Source organism: Xenia sp. Carnegie-2017, unplaced genomic scaffold, assembly GCF_021976095.1.
Source record: "Xenia sp. Carnegie-2017 unplaced genomic scaffold, XeniaSp_v1 HiC_scaffold_21, whole genome shotgun sequence".
In the NCBI taxonomy this organism is placed as follows: Eukaryota; Metazoa; Cnidaria; class Anthozoa; order Malacalcyonacea; family Xeniidae; genus Xenia; species Xenia sp. Carnegie-2017.
In genome coordinates this window covers 4,140,505-4,160,647 of record NW_025813484.1, presented here as the reverse complement: position 1 = coordinate 4,160,647, position 20,143 = coordinate 4,140,505, and the positions used below count along the sequence as shown (strand labels likewise).

At 36.2% G+C, this 20,143-nt stretch overlaps 3 protein-coding genes and 1 long non-coding RNA gene across 4 annotated transcripts; all 4 read right to left on the bottom strand.

Moving 5' to 3' along the window:
- Positions 1-68: 68 nt before the first annotated feature.
- On the bottom strand, positions 69-7,039 carry LOC124444685. Its single transcript, XM_046995312.1, has 5 exons — positions 6,934-7,039; positions 5,229-5,301; positions 3,078-3,946; positions 1,093-1,140; positions 69-569 (listed from the first exon to the last, which is right to left on the bottom strand). Exons 3-5 carry the CDS (start codon positions 3,454-3,456, stop codon positions 217-219), a joined length of 780 nt encoding a protein of 259 aa, XP_046851268.1. The 5' UTR covers positions 3,457-3,946; positions 5,229-5,301; positions 6,934-7,039; the 3' UTR covers positions 69-216.
- Positions 7,040-8,115: 1,076 nt separating this feature from the next.
- LOC124443938 (probable ATP-dependent RNA helicase DHX58) lies at positions 8,116-14,262 on the bottom strand. Its single transcript, XM_046994487.1, is given in 12 exon segments — positions 8,116-9,656; positions 10,046-10,125; positions 10,127-10,351; positions 10,354-10,386; positions 10,668-10,791; positions 10,794-11,270; positions 11,466-11,585; positions 11,727-12,241; positions 12,672-12,933; positions 13,014-13,153; positions 13,246-13,308; positions 13,842-14,262. Coding segments are annotated over 12 exon segments (2,763 nt in total). The 5' UTR covers positions 14,122-14,262; the 3' UTR covers positions 8,116-9,212.
- A 1,174-nt stretch (positions 14,263-15,436) lies between these two features.
- On the bottom strand, positions 15,437-17,001 carry LOC124443939. Its single transcript, XR_006947776.1, has 2 exons — positions 15,847-17,001; positions 15,437-15,755 (listed from the first exon to the last, which is right to left on the bottom strand). It is a non-coding gene; the product is annotated as an uncharacterized LOC124443939 (long non-coding RNA).
- Positions 17,002-17,181: 180 nt separating this feature from the next.
- LOC124443937 (interferon-induced helicase C domain-containing protein 1-like) lies at positions 17,182-20,137 on the bottom strand. Its single transcript, XM_046994486.1, has 3 exons — positions 19,658-20,137; positions 19,049-19,383; positions 17,182-18,052 (listed from the first exon to the last, which is right to left on the bottom strand). Exons 1-3 carry the CDS (start codon positions 20,073-20,075, stop codon positions 17,603-17,605), a joined length of 1,203 nt encoding a protein of 400 aa, XP_046850442.1. The 5' UTR covers positions 20,076-20,137; the 3' UTR covers positions 17,182-17,602.
- Between the last annotated feature and the right edge of the window lie 6 nt (positions 20,138-20,143).

Sequence of the window (20,143 nt, the reverse complement as noted above, 5' to 3'; positions counted from 1 at the left end):
TTCCGATCCCCTTGTTCCCATCCACCAAACGTATAGTGAAGTGAAGACATTGATGAGGTAGACAGTTGTTCGTAAAGAGAAAGCATCCGACTTTTGTTTTATTTATATAAACCACACGGTTATTTATTACAGTTATGTCACAATACAGGTATGTCACTAATATAGCTATTAAATTGTCGTGCAAATGTGTCAAAATGAAGAAGCCGCGTTTACATTTTAACGAATTACCATCAAAAAGATTAATCCTTGCGCAAAGGGAAGAAGCCAACCAGCCAGATGGACAATCAAAGCGGAACCTTTGCCGTTGTTGACGTTTTTGTCGCTCTTGTCGTTGCACAAGCTGTGACTACAGCAAGATGAAGAGCAATTCTTGACTTGCCCAGTTTGATTGAGAGACGCACAAAAATTGGAGCACGTTTCATTGATTGCAGTACAACCTTTACTGCGGAATGATGTGTTATTCTTATACTCCACTTCCAAATGAAAACAGGTTGCATTAGGTTCCTGGCATGTTTTCCTTTGTTTATTGCATACACCCGATGCATTATATACACACGAGTAACACGAAACTAAAAAAAAAACACGAAGAAAGACAATACTTCAAATGTGTCATTTAAAGAGATGGGAAAAACATCATCATCAAGACGATAAATAAATCTTTTCATCATTTTACAAACAGCCAGCCTAAGGTATCGAAAAATTTCATAATATTCCATAGCTTTCATGCATTGCTAATTCTGTATGTTAATTAATGGTGTGAAAATGTAATTAATTCACATTAATACAAACAGTATATCTGCATATCATCCAGCGGTGTAGAAGCGGGGGGGGGGCGCTTGGGGGAGGAGCCCCCCTTCCACTTTTGAAATTGGCAATTTTAAAAGGGCACTGTTAACAAAAACGTCAAGAGAGCCTCCCCTCTGATAAATTTAGTTCTACAGCACTGATATCATCTTTCTTCGCTTCTCTACACCACAAGTTTTGAGAGAAATAATATGTTGTGGAAATAGGCTTGGGTGAAAGAATAGACGTATTCCTTCAATATTATGCACTTATTACTTTACATAATATGACTGAAAACAAAAAATTTACCTGACTTGTCAACCACCCGCGAAGACTTCGCAACAGATTGGTTGTTTCCTAAAAGATACGATGAAACCCTAAATTAATAATTATGCCTTCTGAATCATCAAAACTGCGGTCATGTTAAAAGCCTTGTACCACATAAAGCCTCCCACTTTTCCTAAATGCAAAGACCTTGTTGGAAAATGGGCAGTTCTAAAATTTAGCAAAGGTGAAAATATATTGATTACCTAAACGTGGAAATGTGGAGACAATGTTTACTGTCGTGTTCGATCAATGTTTACTGTGTAAATCAGCAAGCTCGAGAAGTTCAAAGGCCTTGATCAATTTTATTATAAATGCAAATGTTTTAAGTTGTTTGTCTATCACACAAAATTATTAACCACGAAATTTTGAGATTTTGCCTTTTCTCCGTTGAAACATTTTTGCACACCTAAATTATTTTCGAATTGTACGGTTCTCGCTTCTCAGGAATGCTGAAAATGCCATTTCAGAAATCTAAATCTCAAAACTTTTGAGCCATCCTAAGGCCAAAAATATAAGTTTATCAGTGTGACAACTAGTTTACTACGGTGGCTCAAGGGCCACACAAAATAAAAATATTAATACACACACAAAATAAAAATTAAAACACAAAATAAAATACACACGCAAAATACATTACACACACAAAATAAAATACACACACAAATAAAATACACACACAAAATAAAAATACACACACAAAATAAAAATACTCACACAAAATAAAAATACACACACAAAATAAAAATACACACACAAAATAAAAATACACACACAAAATATGATTGCGGGCGCTTGCAGTGTCGGATGGTCTGACTATCATATTATCAGTTTGTAATCAGATATGTGTAATTCACTAATTGTGATTTTAACATGTGGTCGACTTGTCGTCGTATTTAACTGTTTCAACTGCGAAACATTTGAAATTACATTTGGAAAGGAATCGAAAGCAAGCTCTTGCATAATCCTGGCATAATTATGTTTTGTGCCAACTGTGGTGCACAATCACTTGACGAAGCTTCTTTTTGTCACAAATGCGGTGTGCGTTTGGGAAGATTAACTTCTTTGCCAAAATGTTCTGAAGCGTCAATGACGAGTAGCGTCTCTTCAAGCAGTTGCCCTTCGAGCTCTGCAAGTCCGTTAACTTCAACTTCAAGTACCCCAAAGCTGTTTATAACAAATACAGGACAGGCTAGAGCAATAATGTCCTTTCAAAGGACAACACATTAACCTTAATTTTAACCAGAATACGGGGAGCAATATCGTAAGCAACTTTGAAATAATTGATCACAGTGAAATCAGTGAATTTTGTTATGTACTCAGGAAGTTGGAACCATTAGAACTTTGAAAACAAATGCGATCAATTACGAGCAATTCCGTAAGCCGACACTGCAAGCGCCCGCAATCATATTTTGTGTGTGTATTTTTATTTTGTGTGTGTATTTTTATTTTGTGTGTGTATTTTTATTTTGTGTGTGTATTTTATTTTGTGTGTGTATTTTATTTTTGTGTGTATTATTTTATGTGTGTATTTTATTTTGTGTGTGTATTAATATTTTTATTTTGTGTGGTGGCCTTGTGAGCCACCGTAGTTTACCGATCATCTCCAATTCGACATTCAACATTTTCATCTAGTGGTTAGGAATTGAAAATCCTATTATTCAGATTTAACATCGCAAGGCTGGAAAGGAGACAAGCAGCTGTTAAACTTTCTTATCAAAACTCATTCATGAAAGAAAGTGTAGCCATCCCTCAGGTTTTCTTCCTCGTATATGTAGAGTATATTATTGAATGAGCGAGCCAGAAAAAAATCAGGACTTCATTAGCATGCTGGCAACACTACTGCTCTTGCATGATTGAAAGAAACTTTTAAAAGAGAGCATTGGGCAAAAAGAGAGCGAAAATCCATACAAGCGCATTGCTAGCACTATAATGATAGAGACAATAAGTTCAAAATGAATCTTCCTTGCCTGATTTCGATGGCTCAATGCTATTTCTCGACACTGCTGGTTGTAAGACTTGCGTGTTATTCGTGGTATTTGTAACTTGAGATTGCGTTGACTGTGTTGTAGACTTTAAAGAAGGGGTTGGCAAAGTAGCAGTCAGACTAGCGGCAATATAGGCTGATGTTGTTTTATTGCTGACATTTACACCGGATGATGTCACCATGTTAACTGCATGGCGGGATGATGTCACTATGTTAACTGCATGGCCGGATAATGTCACCATGTTAGCTGCATGGCCGGATGATGTCACCATGTTAGCTGCATGGCCGGATGATGTCACCATGTTAGCTGCATGGCCGGATGATGTCACCATGTTGGCTGCATGGTTGGGTGATGTCACCATGTTAACTGCATGGCGGATGATGTCACCATGTTGGCTGCATTGCTGGATGATGTCACCATGTTAGCTGCATGGCCGGATGATGTCACCATGTTAACTGCATGGCCTGATGGTGTCGCCATGTTAGCTGCATAGTTTGATGATGTCACCATGTTAGCTGCATAGCCTGATGATGTCACCATGTTAGCTGCATAGCCTGATGATGTCACCATGTTAGCTGCATAGCCTGATGATGTCACCATGTTAGCTGCATAGCCTGATGATGTCACCATGTTCACTGCATGGCCGGATGATGTCACCATGTTAGATGCATGGCCGGATGATGTCACCATGTTTGATGCATGTCCGGATGATGTCACCATGTTTGATGCATGTCCGGATGATGTCACCATGTTTGATGCATAGCTGTGTGATGTCGAAATGCTGGACGGATTTGTGGCAGATGCATTTTGTGAAGATTGCTGACCAAATTTTACACAATGCAGCAATACAGCTAAAAAAATTTGCTTGTTATTAAAACACAAGACGCATCTTTATAAATTTTTTTGTTCTACATAAAAAATTAAACATTTTTCTAGTCCATATATAATTTATGCTAATTCTTATTTATCATAAGTGATGATATCGTAGTAATAGAATTATTGGCTTTTTCATTGATAATTTGCCAACATAGTCTTAATCATAGGCGTGCGGAAGCTTCGATTTCTGTAGAGTTTAGGGAAAGCTGACTTGCACGAATTTTAAACGATTACGATCCAGGACAGTTTTGGAATTTTTATTTCGAAAAATAGTTTTGAATCATTGAATGTTTTTGAGTGAAAAAATTTCAACATTTAAACTTTCAGGAATAACTTCATGGAAAAATAAATTGATTATTGTATGTTATTAAGAAAAACTCGTTATCAAAACCAGTTAAACCAATTCCTAACATGTTAGAGCTGTGTGCTTAATCGATTGGATAGGACCAAAATTCTGATGTATGAAATTCACGAAATCACAGTCTTTATAAAGATCGCAGTTACTCGTCCTTCTATCAGGGAATCTAGGAACGAATGTATGAAATTCACGAAATCACAGTCTATATAGAGATCGCAGTTACTCGTCCTTCTATCAGGGAATCTAGGAACGAATGTATGAAATTCACGAAATCACAGTCTATATAGAGATCGCAGTTACTCGTCCTTCTATCAGGGAATCTAGGAACGAAAGTGTGCTCTGGGGATGTTTTGGGAGCTTATATGGATTACAGTTGCCATTGTTTGGGCTCTTCACATAATAGTAAACACAAAACATTCTCCATTTTAATTACCAAAGGCTTAGTCGTGGTAATTAACTTAATTTATTAAATACACTCTTCGATAACATAATTGATATATGGTGAATGGTAGAAAAATATTACTAAACAGCACGATGCATTTGTGAGAAAAAGGTCTATCAAAACCTTCCCTAAAACCTAACTTCATTTGAGAAGGTTTTTTGGCAGAAATTCTTCACGATGAAGTTTTTCGTGTTTTTTTTTCGTGTAATTTAATAAAGGGAAAAGATCTCCTTGGCTTTCATAAGCCTGTGCAAGCACAGTAAATATCTTTTGGTTTTTTAAATTTATCACACAATACAAGTATTAAATTTACATATGAATCAATGAACGCAAAAACAGTTTTTGAAAAGAATTTGAGAATGCAAACTTTCATTTCGAAGTGGAAAACAGCGACGAGCCACTTGAGCATAGACAATCATTTTAGTATAATTGGAAATTACAGATGCCCTTAACTTACCTGCGAAAAAAAGGTACTCGGCCTTATTCAACATTTTCATTGACGACTGGATTGTGTTTAGTTACTTTTTATTCTGCAAAATAGACGTTAACAAGGTGAGGATAGCTAGCTCCGTGTCAACTGCTGAAACTGAACAATAACTAGTAATGACGGTTGCTATAGCTAACAACACCACATATTAAAAGTTAATTGCATTCCTACCATGACATCATGCTCAGACTCAGCCAGGAAAAAGTAATCACGGAAAGCAAAATCCCTCAAAAGGAAACTTTTTGCGCGATATTTTCAAACTCCTGTACCAGGATTTGAAGTTTTTTTTTAATAAAAATGAAATTCATCTCCGTCAATCATAATTTAGTTCACTGTTCATATTTTTAAGTTCACGTACGAATTAAGAAAGAAACTCTTTTTGAAGGTGAAAAAAATTATATGCCTAATCATCTTGTTAGAATCGGCTTTAGAAGTCAGACATACGTTCAAAGTAAGTTAATAGCGCTGTCGTAACATTGTCTCTAGTTAGCTATAAACTAGATGAAACGCTACCGAAGAACTATCTGTTGAACAATGCTGCTACTCGTTTATCATAATTCAAGATGAACTTTGCAAATCAATTAATTTCCACCCACAGCATGTTTTAGCATATAATGAAAATACCGATGTTGCCGAAGTGACGATTTTAAACAAGTATCATCCGAGAGTATCGTTAAAATGTAAAATATTCTTGATGATAAACATCGTTGTTCGAAAGTAGCAAGAGAATATGATGTTTCAAACAACTCTACGTACAAAAATGATTTTGTGAATTATATAGCTAATTGTTCAGTAATGTCTTTTGAACTACGTAAGTAAGTATTCATAAATGACGTAATTAGTCCCACATTAAAAATTTAAAACGCCGATTGATCTCGCCCACGCTACAAGTGAAGGACGCTGAAACATCAAATCAGGCACGTGATCACGTCTAATTCACGTCAAAATTCCGTTCATACGCGAACAGCAGACAACAATGTCTGAAAAGACAGCCGTTATTAGCTTCGTGCGGTTTCTTTTTACTCGATCGACATGAAAAAGATCAAGGATTTATATCTCCTAAAATGTAATTTATTAGGAAACCGTTGCTTCATAAGGCACAGATTATGAATTTCAGCATTCATCGACGAATATAAAATACTAGTGCTTATTTTTAACACTTTCATGATTTATTTTATGGTTGCCTTGTAGCACCATGCATAAAAAAGGATTTTTACGCGTTAAGAGCAGTGTATATTTGCATTTACGGCTGGGTTTTTAGAAACTCAGTTCATGATACCATGTTAGTTGGGCCTTCCAAAATTGATGTTACTGGAACTTTGTCAAAAGAATACTTTTTCTTTTCAAACATTTCATCTAAGTAAGTACTCTCGAGATTTGACCATGGAAACGCTCTTTAACTACGAGGAAGACAAAATGCTTAGCTGTATGGAAAAGTACGAGCTTAATAATATAATATTCCACGTTTTCCTAGGGCACAAATACTTTTATGTGACGAATTTCGTCTTTTACGGTGAAATCATAAACTGAAAACATTGAAGTTTGCTCAACATCAACATGACGCGCCCTGGCAGGTGATCGACGCAATGAAATTAAGAGAAACAAATTCTGAAAAAGTGGCTATGTGAGATTTTAGACATAACGTACGATACATACTTTGAAATATTTCACTAACCTCTTTCTGTAGCAGAAGTCTTACTGATGAAATACGCTCCTTTGATAATACAATGTACTACCTCTTTGAAAATTCTAACACTAGCTACGTGCTAAGGTACAGTTGCTATGAGAACGAAGAAACAACTTTTAAATTCATTCAAATTTTTCTTATTAAGAACCTGTAAAACAATATCATAAAACAAATTGACACTCTCTGATTAATGAATGACGCAGATGAATTTGATCAATCACATCCACACCTAATGAATAAGACCCACACAATAAGGTAGAACCCAGTCTACTAGATACCTGACTCCGCCGAGATTCTATATTTACATTGAACTGAAATACAAGGAACGCTACCCGTAATAGAAAAGCCTAATAATTTTAAAGCCTAATCTTATGCCCAGACACGCGAGATTACACTCAGACACGCGTGTGGAATCAATCAATTTTCACTCCGCGAGAGAATCTCGAAACACTACACACGCGTGTCTGGGTGTAAATCTCGCGTATCTGGGTGTAAGATTTAGCTTCAATTATATTATTTGCTTCAGGTAGCGTTCCAGGTATTTTAGTTTAAGGCATATTTACAAGTTAGTGAGGCAAGCCGCCATCTTGAGAGGTGGCAAAACTGCCAATACGTACGAGTAAAATGGCAAAATCTGCTTTGATATACTGTTGCAGAGTTGAATTGGTAAAATGTTTGACATGCTTGGTTTTTCTAACATTCTTTTAGCATATTTCTTGTAAAGAGTTTTGCTTTTTGCCACTATTAACGATGATATCCTTGCATCACCTTGACTCGGTAGTCAGACATCTAGGGAATTGGGTTCTAAATCATCGGCCACTCACCTTGACAAATAAGATGAACAATATAGTCGAGTGCTTAAGCTTAAGCTTTCAGCACGATTTCAGCAGAAAAGTTTCCAGACATTTTTTCTCCTTAAAACGAAGCAGGTATATGGAAAAGTGTAATCACACACCTGTTTTTTCAGACAGCTTTCATTCATTTGCATTTATTGTTGATACTTTGAAGTCACGTGATAGCTTTTATTTGCATTATAAACCCAAGATCACCATTCGCGAGTCGCAACCTGCTCAGCAGGATAAATCTCATCAAGAAAAATTCACACCGATAAAAGAAAATAATCGGGAATCTACTCTAAACGCGGGAAAGCAATTATTATCATCAGTCACATCCCAAGAAAAAAGATCGGTGTCACAGGAATTGTGTCTCCCCCGAAAAAAAATGCCCCAGGAAATTTGGCCCGGAGAATGGAATTTCATAGGAAATTGCGTTTTCTGAGATTTTGAAAGTTGAATTTTATAAATTGTGAATTGTTGGGCGAAACAATTGAGGCAGTCCCCAACAGTCGATAAATCGCCATCGATTCTTGCCGATTACGTTTCTCCTCGAAAATATCTCTCCGTAGAAAAAATTCAGAAGTGCAGATGCAATTTCCAAGCTCAAAACTAGTCAAAAAATTACAAAAAATAATTTTTCACGTTTTTCAACGGTCAATACGGCAAAACAAACGTTTGTCTCTAAGAAAACACGCATTATTTCAGGGGGGGAGTTGATCAAAATTTACTTGCATGTTTTTGGCTTCATCCAATCATGGGACAAAACTATAAGAGTTATCGTTCCAGTTGATATTACAGTCAACTGGCATAAGTTCTATTCTGTGCATAAAATTCAATTTATGACGCCGACAGATTTTTGTTGAGTTTGTTGAGTGTTTTGTAATGCGGATTGTGTTGGCGGAACGTGTTTGTGAAATGTGTGAGTCGTTCAATTATTTGTGTTTAGTGTTTGCAGACTGTTTTTCTGAGTCATAAGCTTTCTTACTACCTGTTCTTTGATCGACGCGTGAAAATGCGATGGTTATTGTGCGACTGGCTTTAAAACATTTGACCAAATTTACAGCTTCCATTGTATCGGAAGATGTCTAAAGCTAAAGTCAAAACGTCATCGATAAAAAACATATTATTTTATTTTTTTGTAATGGATCTTTTAAAAATCCTCTATCGCATGGGGTATAATATACTTTGTAAAATCGGAATAACTTGTAATAACTTAAAGATCACCCAGTTTCACAAATTTTGAGATAAAAGTATAAGTTTTTCAGGGGGCCGATTTTCTGTGACACCTACTATTTATTGATAAAATCATTATAATGTACAATTCCACTAATACTATTTTTCCATTTCAAATAAAAGTAGCTACAACGATACCTCCTCCGCCCCCCCCCCCCACTGAAAATTCCATTCCAAGAGATAACAGGATGCAGTGTTTTAGGGTGCAACAGTAGGATCATATTCGTCGAATTTATAGGGAAATTTGGACCACTTTTTGTACGAAGGTCTTCCATCTAGGTCACCACCTTCAAAAAGGAACCCATCAATTTTCAGCAGCGGAAACTCCCCGTGTTCGTTTCTTGCGCGTTTACCCCAGTTAAGGCCACACTTCTTGCAGACTGTCCTTCCTATCATATCAAATCCAGGACACCTACCGGTACTTTTCGCGTCCTCATCAGCTGAAAAGATAGCGTTAGGAAGATTATCCTTGTAATGGGGGACAATATGAGAAGTGTCAACCTTCTTTATGTCTTTTGCCTTGCATGCAAACACGCCACATTTCTTGCAGAGCAATTTTACATCATCTGTGATATTTTTGGCAGGATTCTTAGTCGATATTTTATTGTACTCTTCGAGTATTTTGTGTTGGATTTTGAGCAACTGAAAGAAAAAGAAAAATTTAATCTTCACAAACAAGTTTTTTCTCACTAAGCATACAAAATTAGCTCTAAACAAGGACATTTTTAAATTCTGTTATTTTTCAAGCCGACAAACACAATTCTACTTCCTGAGACTTGTGTTACTGATCAACAGCTAATATTTTGTTCTGAACAGTGTATTTGTCATCGTGAACGACAACTGAGAAGCTCCTAAAAAATTACGATTGAAAACCAAAATGAAAAAGATAGCTCAAACACGACAAGCATTTCGGCAGATGAGATGATGCTATTAAAAGAATCTCGATGCAAAGTGACGAAGTTACATTTCATAAATATAAAATAAAACTAAGGAAATTTTAAAAGACGGAGAAAAAGATGACACAACCTTACCTGCCTCTCAAATTCATCGAACTCATTTTTGTTTAGATTCTCAATTTTTAAAAGTGCGTCTTTCATTATTTTTCCTTTTCTATATCACGCTTCTTCCTCTTGGCTTGTTCACTTGGTACGATAATCTCGTATTGCCAACTGTCGTGCCAGTCTCTCGTGACCTTACGCGGCCACGAGCTTGCATAAACGTTATTTCGTTACCAGGCATGCCATAGTTGATGACGAAATTACAATCGGGGACATCTATACCTTCAAGTAGGACTGACGTGGCAATGATAACGTTGCTGTCACCGTTGCGAAAGTTTTAATCTTCTGATCTTGTTTGGCTTTCGACATACCACCTGAATGAAACATAATGAAACTAAGAACTAAGAATTTTGGTGAATTTTTATCTCCTACGTCACGAGCAGTTCAAACTAAGACCAACAAAAGACGTATTGGACGAAGAAGTCTGAAATCAAATGTGTTCATAATCAAATGCGCAACGTGAAATCCACAAACAAACTAGATTCATTTTCAAAAATGGAAAAATATTGTAACAACGATGTAACAACTGAAACATCCTATTTTTTCATATAAATTGCGTTGCGAGTAAGCTGTTACCATCGTGAATTTAGCTTACCCACTCCATTACTTTGACCACTGCAACCAATCACAACAGAAGGATTGTTCACCAACACTTTTAAAGAAGTAGTACTTTCAAGCCAGTTGAGAAGAGCTAAAGCAATCAGCCGTGTTTTCACAAAATAATTCCCTTCGATTTGTTGCCATCGCCAGATAACTTTTCAACAAGACGTTGCTCCAACACTTGCAAACCTGGACTCACCACTGGGCTGGAGCATTCGATAGCCGAAACAGCATCGTCGAATAGCACACGAAGTCTCTCTTCCATATCGGTCGATGACTTATAGTTTATATTTTCCTTTAGATAGCGAAGGGCATCCTCAGAGCGGACATCTTCATTAATCATTAAAGAATTGTTGTATTCTTTTAGATGCTCAAAACACGTAAAGATATCGCGCCCCAGTCCTTTCTTACACATCTCCACCACCCAATTTTCATATGGCTGACTTCCGTGAGGATGGGCAGATTTTTCAAAATCTTTCTCAGAAATCATGACTTCTATTCGACACATGACAGGATCGACAGTTGCTCTGAACGCGTTCTCTTGTTCCTGGGAAAATGTTGTAATGGAAGTACTAGCAGGTTGTGTTCCCACGAAGAGCTATGAAAAATCAAATAAAAGGACATAAATTCAGACTTTCAAGGAAACATTCGCAAACTCGTGGTTTCCAAAAGATTCGGGGAATCGACACATGCGAGCACACTGAATTTTAGTATATAAATAATAAAGATTTCTTCAACGAGTAGGAATGTTGCGATAAGTAGAGTGCATATGGGTGAATGTTAAGTTACAAACCTGTATTTCTTGTACATCTAAGTTCGCACAGAGCTCCATAATATGCTTCTCTGCCGAACTGGTTCCAATACCGGGCGAAGCTGAGAGACCAATGATTTGCGGCAGACAGGGATTGGGACTCTAAGAATGAAAATATCATTTGAATAAAAATTGTTCAAAAAATGCAATACAAACTTACAAAAAATCAATCAAAATGAGCACATTTTTAAGTTCCAAAAACAAAATTCCACATGGCCTACGACCTCAACAAGAAACACACACCTCCAATTTTTCCCGCAAATAAAATCGCATGATTTCGTTGTAAGGATGACCCTTGATCGTGTGATGGCATTCGTCAAAAACAAGAAGAGAAAACTGCCCAATTGTTAGCTCTTTTTCTCCTGGTGCATCTGTTTTATCTTTCTTCAGGGAATTAACCAAGACCTGCGCAGTCAATACTATCACTTGATACTCCTCAAGGAGTTGAGGCAGAGAAGATGTGGGTGAATTACTTCCGCAGAGACTCGAGATTCCGACGGACTCGGGAAGATATTGTGCCAAATTACATTCCTGTTGATAAACGAGGCTTAGGTTGGTAACAATGAATGCAACGTACCGATGCCCGGAGCTGCACACGTGTTGTTTAATCGCTTCCATGGCAACAAATGTCTTACCACTACCTGTTGGTGCACAAATTATGGTGTTCTTTCCTTCTAAGGCTGGTTGCACGAGATAACTCTGGTAGTCGCGTAGTTTCAAGCTCAATTTTTCCATTCCCACTACCAGAACATTAACAGCTAAACACAAACGAAAAATGCAACAAACTTTACCAAAAAACATACGTGGAAAGCACTATTTACAGTATAGGTCAAGTTAAAGGTCAGTGCAATGGCTTCAAAAATAACTTTCAACTCAAGTGTAGGATGTGATAAAAAAGAAAATGTATCAAACAAAACCACACTAAAGCATCAACTTGATCCTATCTGAAGCCCAAAAATTCTTTGTCAGAATAAAAAAGCTCATCTGTTTATTTTCCTGTATTGTGGAAGTTATATTATGTCATTGTAACTTGTAAGATGTATCATAAAGCTTCCAAATATCACCAGTTTAAAAACAAGTGACTGTCTGATCTATCAAGCTATGTATATTTGCCATCTAGTTTACCATATGGAAATTATACTTATTCAAGAAAATGAAGCGAAAGAAACAAAAAACAATTATACTCACAATCACCAAAGTTATCAAGTGTTTCAATCACTTTCTTTGATTCATCTGGTTCAATGACAAGGTTAAAGTTCAAATCTTGAAAACAAATGTCTCCAAAGTTATAGCTGCAAAGCTTTTTAATAATGCTTGACTTGAGGTTGCCATTTTCATATTCTTTCATGAGTACACAAGCCACATCAAGGTTCGAAATACGAAAAATTAAAATTAATGGCATTTGTTCTGACCAATTTGTCTTGACAAGTGAAATAAAGTTACGTGTATCCTACACAAAGGGAAAGCAATGGTATATATATTGCAATGAAACAACATTAAAAAGTCAAAAACTAGCTTCAGGACACTTACTTCACCAAGAAAACCATTAAAATGTTGACGAAGGGATAATGTATCTTCACTGTGAGAGACTTCATATTTTTCACGCAATTTTTTTACTTTCTGTAACTGGTCATCAGCAAAATCAACCAATTGAATGTTTACTCTGATGTCTAGTTATTTCAACAAAAGAAAATATGACACAACATCCTGAGTTTTATATACATATAAACTTGTTGCATAACATTACAGGAAGAATGAATACCTGCGGCAACACCTGGTTCCAGAACTCTATCATCCCTGCCACAATTTGAAAGAGCTCCCCTCACTACAAAATACACTTTACCATCACATTAGGGCAATAAAGCCATAGTTTTCAATACACAACTGCAATGCATTTATAAACTTGCTCGAGCCAAAAGCAGCATAAAATTATCTTACAATAATATAAACCCCATATAATTACGACAGCCTGTCGTATGGCTGAGATTAATGGTAATGCTCATGCTGATTGGTTGATTTGCGGTCTGGTCAAGTCACCTTGTCTTTTCAAGAAACTTATCTTTCGTTCAAAATTCTAAAGGAGCCAACAAAATAAATGTAGCAAACAGTGGTGATGAATGACACTAACGAGTGATTTTCACTATCCCGCAGAAAAAAAATGCTACGTTTCGAGGCGAAGATATAAACGTCGAACAAAATAACAACAAAAACAGTTGCAATCAAACAAAGCCATATTATAAAAGATTTCACGTCGTTTTCTAACGTCTTTGTCGCTCAGTCAGTACAAAAACCTAAGTCAATACTTCACCATATAGACCTCAACAGTCTTTTCATAAGTTGATATTATGAATGATATACCTTTCAACTTAGGATCAATAAGTTGAGCAGCGTGTTCTTGTCCGGTTTTGCGTAATGCTAAAACGAATTTCGGCAATGAATTGGGACCACGTCTTTTCAATCGCCCAAGCAAATGGTCTCGAACAGCAACAATTGGTCCGTGATTCGTACACGCAGTTCTTACATTCTCGCAGTCTTCTTGTGTAAAAACATCTTGCATAACCTCTATTACTTTCAATGGGTCAATTTCTCGGATAAAATAACGCTGTCTTCGACGAATGTCTTTCCAATCGGCTTGCATTTTTATCATAAAATTTCGTGCAAAATTGTAAGGAACTCGATGAGAAAAAATTGTCAATGGATTTGACACCAGTATGCCAAATTATAAATCCAGAATTTAACAGAAATGTTTAGATAGACATTGAGTGTTACAAAACTTTTGGGAATACCCATATTGGGAATTCCCCTCACGGCCAGATACAAATATGATGTCATACCACATTAGTCTAAATGTATCTTGCCCATTTACTCCAGCAATGCAATTTTTTTAAGCAAAATTATGCACTATTTTAGAAGACTTTAAATTCCACTCATTGCTTTTCCCATATTGTAGGAGTTAAAATGGGCTGTCTTGGCTACTGTAGACATGCAACAACTTTCCCATTGTAACCTACAAAAATTAATATGCATAATTAACAAGGGATATTGGAAAATTTTAAAAACCTTGTCTTTTTGACATGTTAGTTGAATCAACCTTAAATGCTTTAAACATCTAAAAAATCTCTCAAATGCAACTCCAATATAACAAAGATGGAATAACCTTTTCAAAGACAATGGAGATGGACAATCTATAAAGATAATAATAGATATATGCATGTTTTCCGTAGTAAGTTCTTTTGAAATCAATCAGTGACGCAACTGGGGGGTGTCCTGCTGAATGTGAAGTTACGGGGGGCGAGCATTAGGGGTCACGGATAAGAATTACCATAAAAGATTTTATTCAGTAAATAAAATACGTTTATGGGGAATCAATATTAACGCTATCAATGCTATTATGATGTAACTGCAGTATTAGTGCATGTAATTAAATTAGAAACAATTTGTTGAGGAATCTTATAGAGGTAGTCGTGCACGAAAAAAATGTCAAGTAAGCTGAGAGTTTTGCACGAAAAAAATGTCACGAAAGCTGAGAGTCGTGCACGAAAAAAATGTCAAGTAAGCTGACAAATTTGCACGAAAAAATGTCACGAAAGCTGAGAGTCGTGCACGAAAAAATGTCAAGTAAGCTGAGAGTTTTGCATGAAAAAATGTCACGAAAGCTGAGAGTCGTGCACGAAAAGATTTCACGTAAGTTGAGAAAGACTTAACTTACGCATATCTGCTCAGTTTACTTTCTGAAATTTACACAATTTGCATTAAACGTCCCGTAAAATCAAAATTATTTTTGAACATCTTATTCATGCCTTCACAAGCCATTCAAAATGCAGTTTCTGCCGCTTTTCCTTTTTTTGTGGAATTTTTGTTTGTTTTTAGTTTTAAATTTTGCTGTGGACGCTATGTACCCATTCTAGCATTAAATAATTGAGAATTTTGCTAGAATCATAGTCTACAAAACATTTAAAATTGGCTACTTTTATGTGATTCTCGAATTAAATACATACGTAAAATTGCTTTATGTGAACACAAGTCGTAAGTAGTAAGAGAAAATATTAATTAATATGTACGACCATTCCTATTTTCTATTTTCATTCAAACTATCTCTATCTAATTTTATTATTGTTTATAAGATTATTAAAATGCACTATTTTACAAAAACTGTCCTTCCGTAGGCATACGAGGTGCTGGGAGTGTTGCATCACTCCCAATTATGAGCTGAAGGGGAAGCGTCGGGCCGTTTCTACTCGAAAGGCGTGCAGTATTTGGTCTTTTTGTGGCCTAAGCAGTAGAAAAATTAATTACTTTATCGACAAAATGAATTTTAACAAGCAAATAGCAAGAAGTTTATTACAAAGCAAATTCTCTTTACCTTTTCGTTTGCTAATTATTTCAATAATGCTGTCAGATGAGAGCAGATGCCCTTAACTTAAATATGTAAAAGATATATTTTTCATCTAAACCATATTTGACTTTTTTTGGCAGGGGAGAAGGCGCTAACATGACATCAAAATTTTCCTGACAATAATTTATAGTCATCCGTATTACATTTTTCTGGCTTCAACGTTTATTCGAATAAAGTATTTGCGAAATAATGTGACATTTTAACATCACACGATAACGGAAAACTATAAAGGCAAACATTTAAAGCGAGCACATTAAAAAAATAGTATTGTGTCTTTTTCTTTATATAAACTCTTTTTCTATACGGCGTGAGTGAAAGTTTAAGCATGAAGTGTCTTCTGCATCTTGTGCTACTTCTATTGACGGCAAAAGAAATACATCCAATCCCTAAAGCTTTCTTCATGGAACTGTGAAGCAAAGACTGAGGTGATGATGAACATGCAGTAGGCCTTCGACATGTTTCATAGAAACACAAGAATATTGAGATTGAAAGCATGCATGAAAAAATTTACAAATTGCATGCCATATTTACCATGTTGCACATGTTGTCTTTTGCTAACTCTTTTGCAATCAATTGACAAATTCCTACTGATCTCATTAATGTATCACTAATCAATTCATAGTCACATGATTTATGTGACTATTATTTAAACATTTCTTAAACATAATGATTGTAAACTACAATGCTCGAAAAACTTACAAGATCACAATTATAAAATTATTTTTCTGTTGGTAGAAAATCTTCTGATAAGCCCCGGCCCTAAGGCCTTCGTCTTCCTACTTTCCTGCTTATTTCTTGCTTCATTTTTAACTATCAAGACTTGTAACTATTTGCTAAAGATTATTGCTTTTTTTCTATCTTACCGCATGTGACCACATGGACAAAATATTTTATCGATACAAATAGTTAAGGTAAGGTAAAATACCACTCAATCAACAAAAACATAAATATGAATATTGAAAAGCGCAATTTTGACCTTAACAATATGTGTTAGCCTAGCAATCCAGGCATATAGTGTTTTTCTATATCAATGAATTTCATGTAGGGCAATTTTTGCTTTTGAGCGTCATCTCCCCTTTTGGAGATGACGTACACTCTTTCTTGGCATTATAAATATCGGTAGATTGTAAATTTTCATTTAGCAGACGTCGAAACCTGAGGAGTAGTCTGCCGAAATGCATCGTGTCGTTTAATTTAGAACTATTGGGTTAGTGCTCTTTACTTAAAACAGTTCTTCTAAGAACTATCAACTTATCGTATTACTTTTACCATTCACTATGCTATTTGCTATCTTTAGAACTATTTTCAGATTTGTCACCACGACAAAGTCTCTATTTTATTAATTTTTGTTTTCGTCGGGCACAGAATAGACATCTAACAGAAGGCTCACTCGGCTAAAATCGTGCCTAATTTTTTTACTGCGCATGCGTGACTTCCCAGCAAGATACTTTCACAAAATCAATACGGAATAGTATTGTACTGATAATTCACGTTTGAAGCTAAAGTTTGCCGAAATTTTTATAAAGAGTTATCATCTTGCAGAGAATATAAAGTTCAAAGCTTTTGTAGTGCAAAACGCTACATTTGTGAAAACATCTATATTTTCTATTGCGATCTAGCGGAAGTATCTTGCTGGAAGGCGTGTCTGCTTAGAATTTGCTCCAGAAAAGTGGGGGACACAAACATCAAAGGTTCCGAGACGAGTGGACTTCTGTTAAGATATCTATTCGGTTTTAGAATGCAGCAGAATCAAATTTCTCCAATTTGTAGGGAAAGTCAGACCACTTTTGTACAATCGTCTTCCATTTAAAGTACCAATTTCAACGCGGAAATTAGCAATTTTCAGAAGTGGAAAATCCCCGTGCTCGCTCCTTGCTCGTTTACCCCAGTTGAAACCACAATTCTTGCAGACTGTCTTCCCGATCATATCAAATCCAGGACACCTACCGGTGCTTGGCGCGCCTTCAATGGCTTCAAAGCTGGCGTTAGGAAGATTTTCCGTGTAATCGGGGACAATATAAGAAGTATAGCATTTCTTTATGTCTTTTGCCTTGCATGCAAACACGTCACATTTCTTGCAGAACAATTTTACATCATCTGTGACATCTTTGGCAGGATTCTTAGTCGACATTTTATTGTACTCTTCGAGTATTTTCTGTTGGATTTCGACCAACTAAAAACATTAAAGTTACAACGAAATATGACTCTTCCTCTATCCAAGAAAATATATTTCTACAAGTATTCATATCTCTATACATAGATGGAGGAATTTCATTGATATACACGTTGTATGTATACATATGTAAACACATACCGATAATAACAAATAAAATAAACATTCTACCTTATACTACATCTACAATAATTGAATAAGAATTAAAAGTATCTACATATCTAAGAAAAGTATTACTGGTTTTGAATGGTTGATCTTCTCTTTTAAAACTGCAACGTGTTTCTCCTAAGCGGTTAATAGCTTGTCTTAAAATCTTGTAATTTACCTTGTCCATGCACAATTTGAATTAAAGTCACAAAAGTGTACTCTTGACATGAAACGACGAAGTTGCACTTCATAAACAAAAAAATCGGTAATTCTAGTAAACTACTGCAAATAAGGAGAAATGTCAATTTTCCCTCCTCCTTTATGTTACATAATCAAACACTAATAACAAAATGTTAGCAAGGTATTTTGCACTCATTGTCACTTGCAAATGTTTCGTAATAATTGTTCATAAAATAACCGATGTGAGCTCAACCAATCAAATCATTCAAAGAAAATTCACAAATGAACCATGAATAAATGTTGAGGAAAAATTAAATTGTTTGTTTCAAATTTTTCCGTTTCGCATTATAGTCATTTTATAAAAGAATAAATGAAATTTTTTGGTGTTTGCATTGCTTATGCAAACCTCGGCGAAGTTTTTGAGAACTCTCGAGCAGGTACAAACTGTCGCCCTTCGGTCTCGGGCTTAAACTGATCTGTTCTTGAGTTCTCCTCAGTTTTCATAAGCCTGTGCAAACACAGTAAACATCTTTTATTTCTTAATTGATTATATTATATTCAGGTGGAGGATGAACGACAATTCTTCTTATTTGATCTAGTGTAAGCATGTATGACTCAATATACACTGTAATTCTTAGCAAACTACGACAGAGAAGAGGACACTCTTACCTGTTTGTCAAATTCTTCTTTGTTTTGATTTATTACTTTCAAAAGTGCGTCTTTCATTAATTTCTCCTTTTCCATATCACGCTCCTTCATCGTGGCTTGATCATGTGGTACGATAATCTCGTATTGCCAACTGTCGTGACCAGTCTCTCGTGACCTTACTCGGCCACGAGCTTGCATAAACGTTATTTCGTTACCAGGCATGCCATAGTTGATGACGAAATTGCAATCGGGGACATCTATACCTTCAAGTAGGACTGATGTGGCTACAATGATGTTGCTGTCACCGTTGCGAAAGTTTCTTATCTCCCGATCTTGTTTGGCTTTGGGCATACCACCTGAATGAAATTAAGAACTAAGAATTATGAACTAGGAATTTTGGAGAGTTTGTACATCCTACGACATGACTACTCCAAACTAAGACTAGCGAAAGACGTTCTGGACAAAGGCTCAGGGGAGCCTGGAATCACGTGTGTTTAAAATGGGGGAAATACTTGCGATGTAACAAAAAGCTGAAATATCCTTTTTCTCATACGAATTGCGTTGCAATCAACCTGTTGCCATCTAGCATTATCCCAAGTTCATCATCACACTTTTCTGTATAATACGTACCGAGTCCATTTCTTTGGCCGCAACCAATCACAACAGAGGGATTGTTCACCAACCCTTCTAAAGACGCGGAACATCTAAGCCAGTTGAGAAGAGCAAAAGCAACCAGCCTTGTTTTCACAAAAATAATTCCCTTCGATTTGTTGCCATCGCCAGATAACTTATCAACAAGACGTTGCTCCAACACTTGCAAACCTGGACTCACCACTGGGATGGAGCATTCGATAGCCGAAACAGCATCGTCAAATAGCACACAAAGTTTCTTTTCCATATCGGTCGATGACTTATAGTTTATATTTTCCTTTAGATAGCGAAGGGCATCCTCAGAGCGGACATCTTCATTAATCATTAAAGAATTGTTGTATTCTTTTAGATGCTCAAAACACGTAAAAAGATCGCGCCCCAGTTCTTTCTTGAGCATCTCCACCACCCAATTTTCATATCGCTGACTTCCGTGAGGATGGGCAGATTTTTCAAAATCTTTCTCGG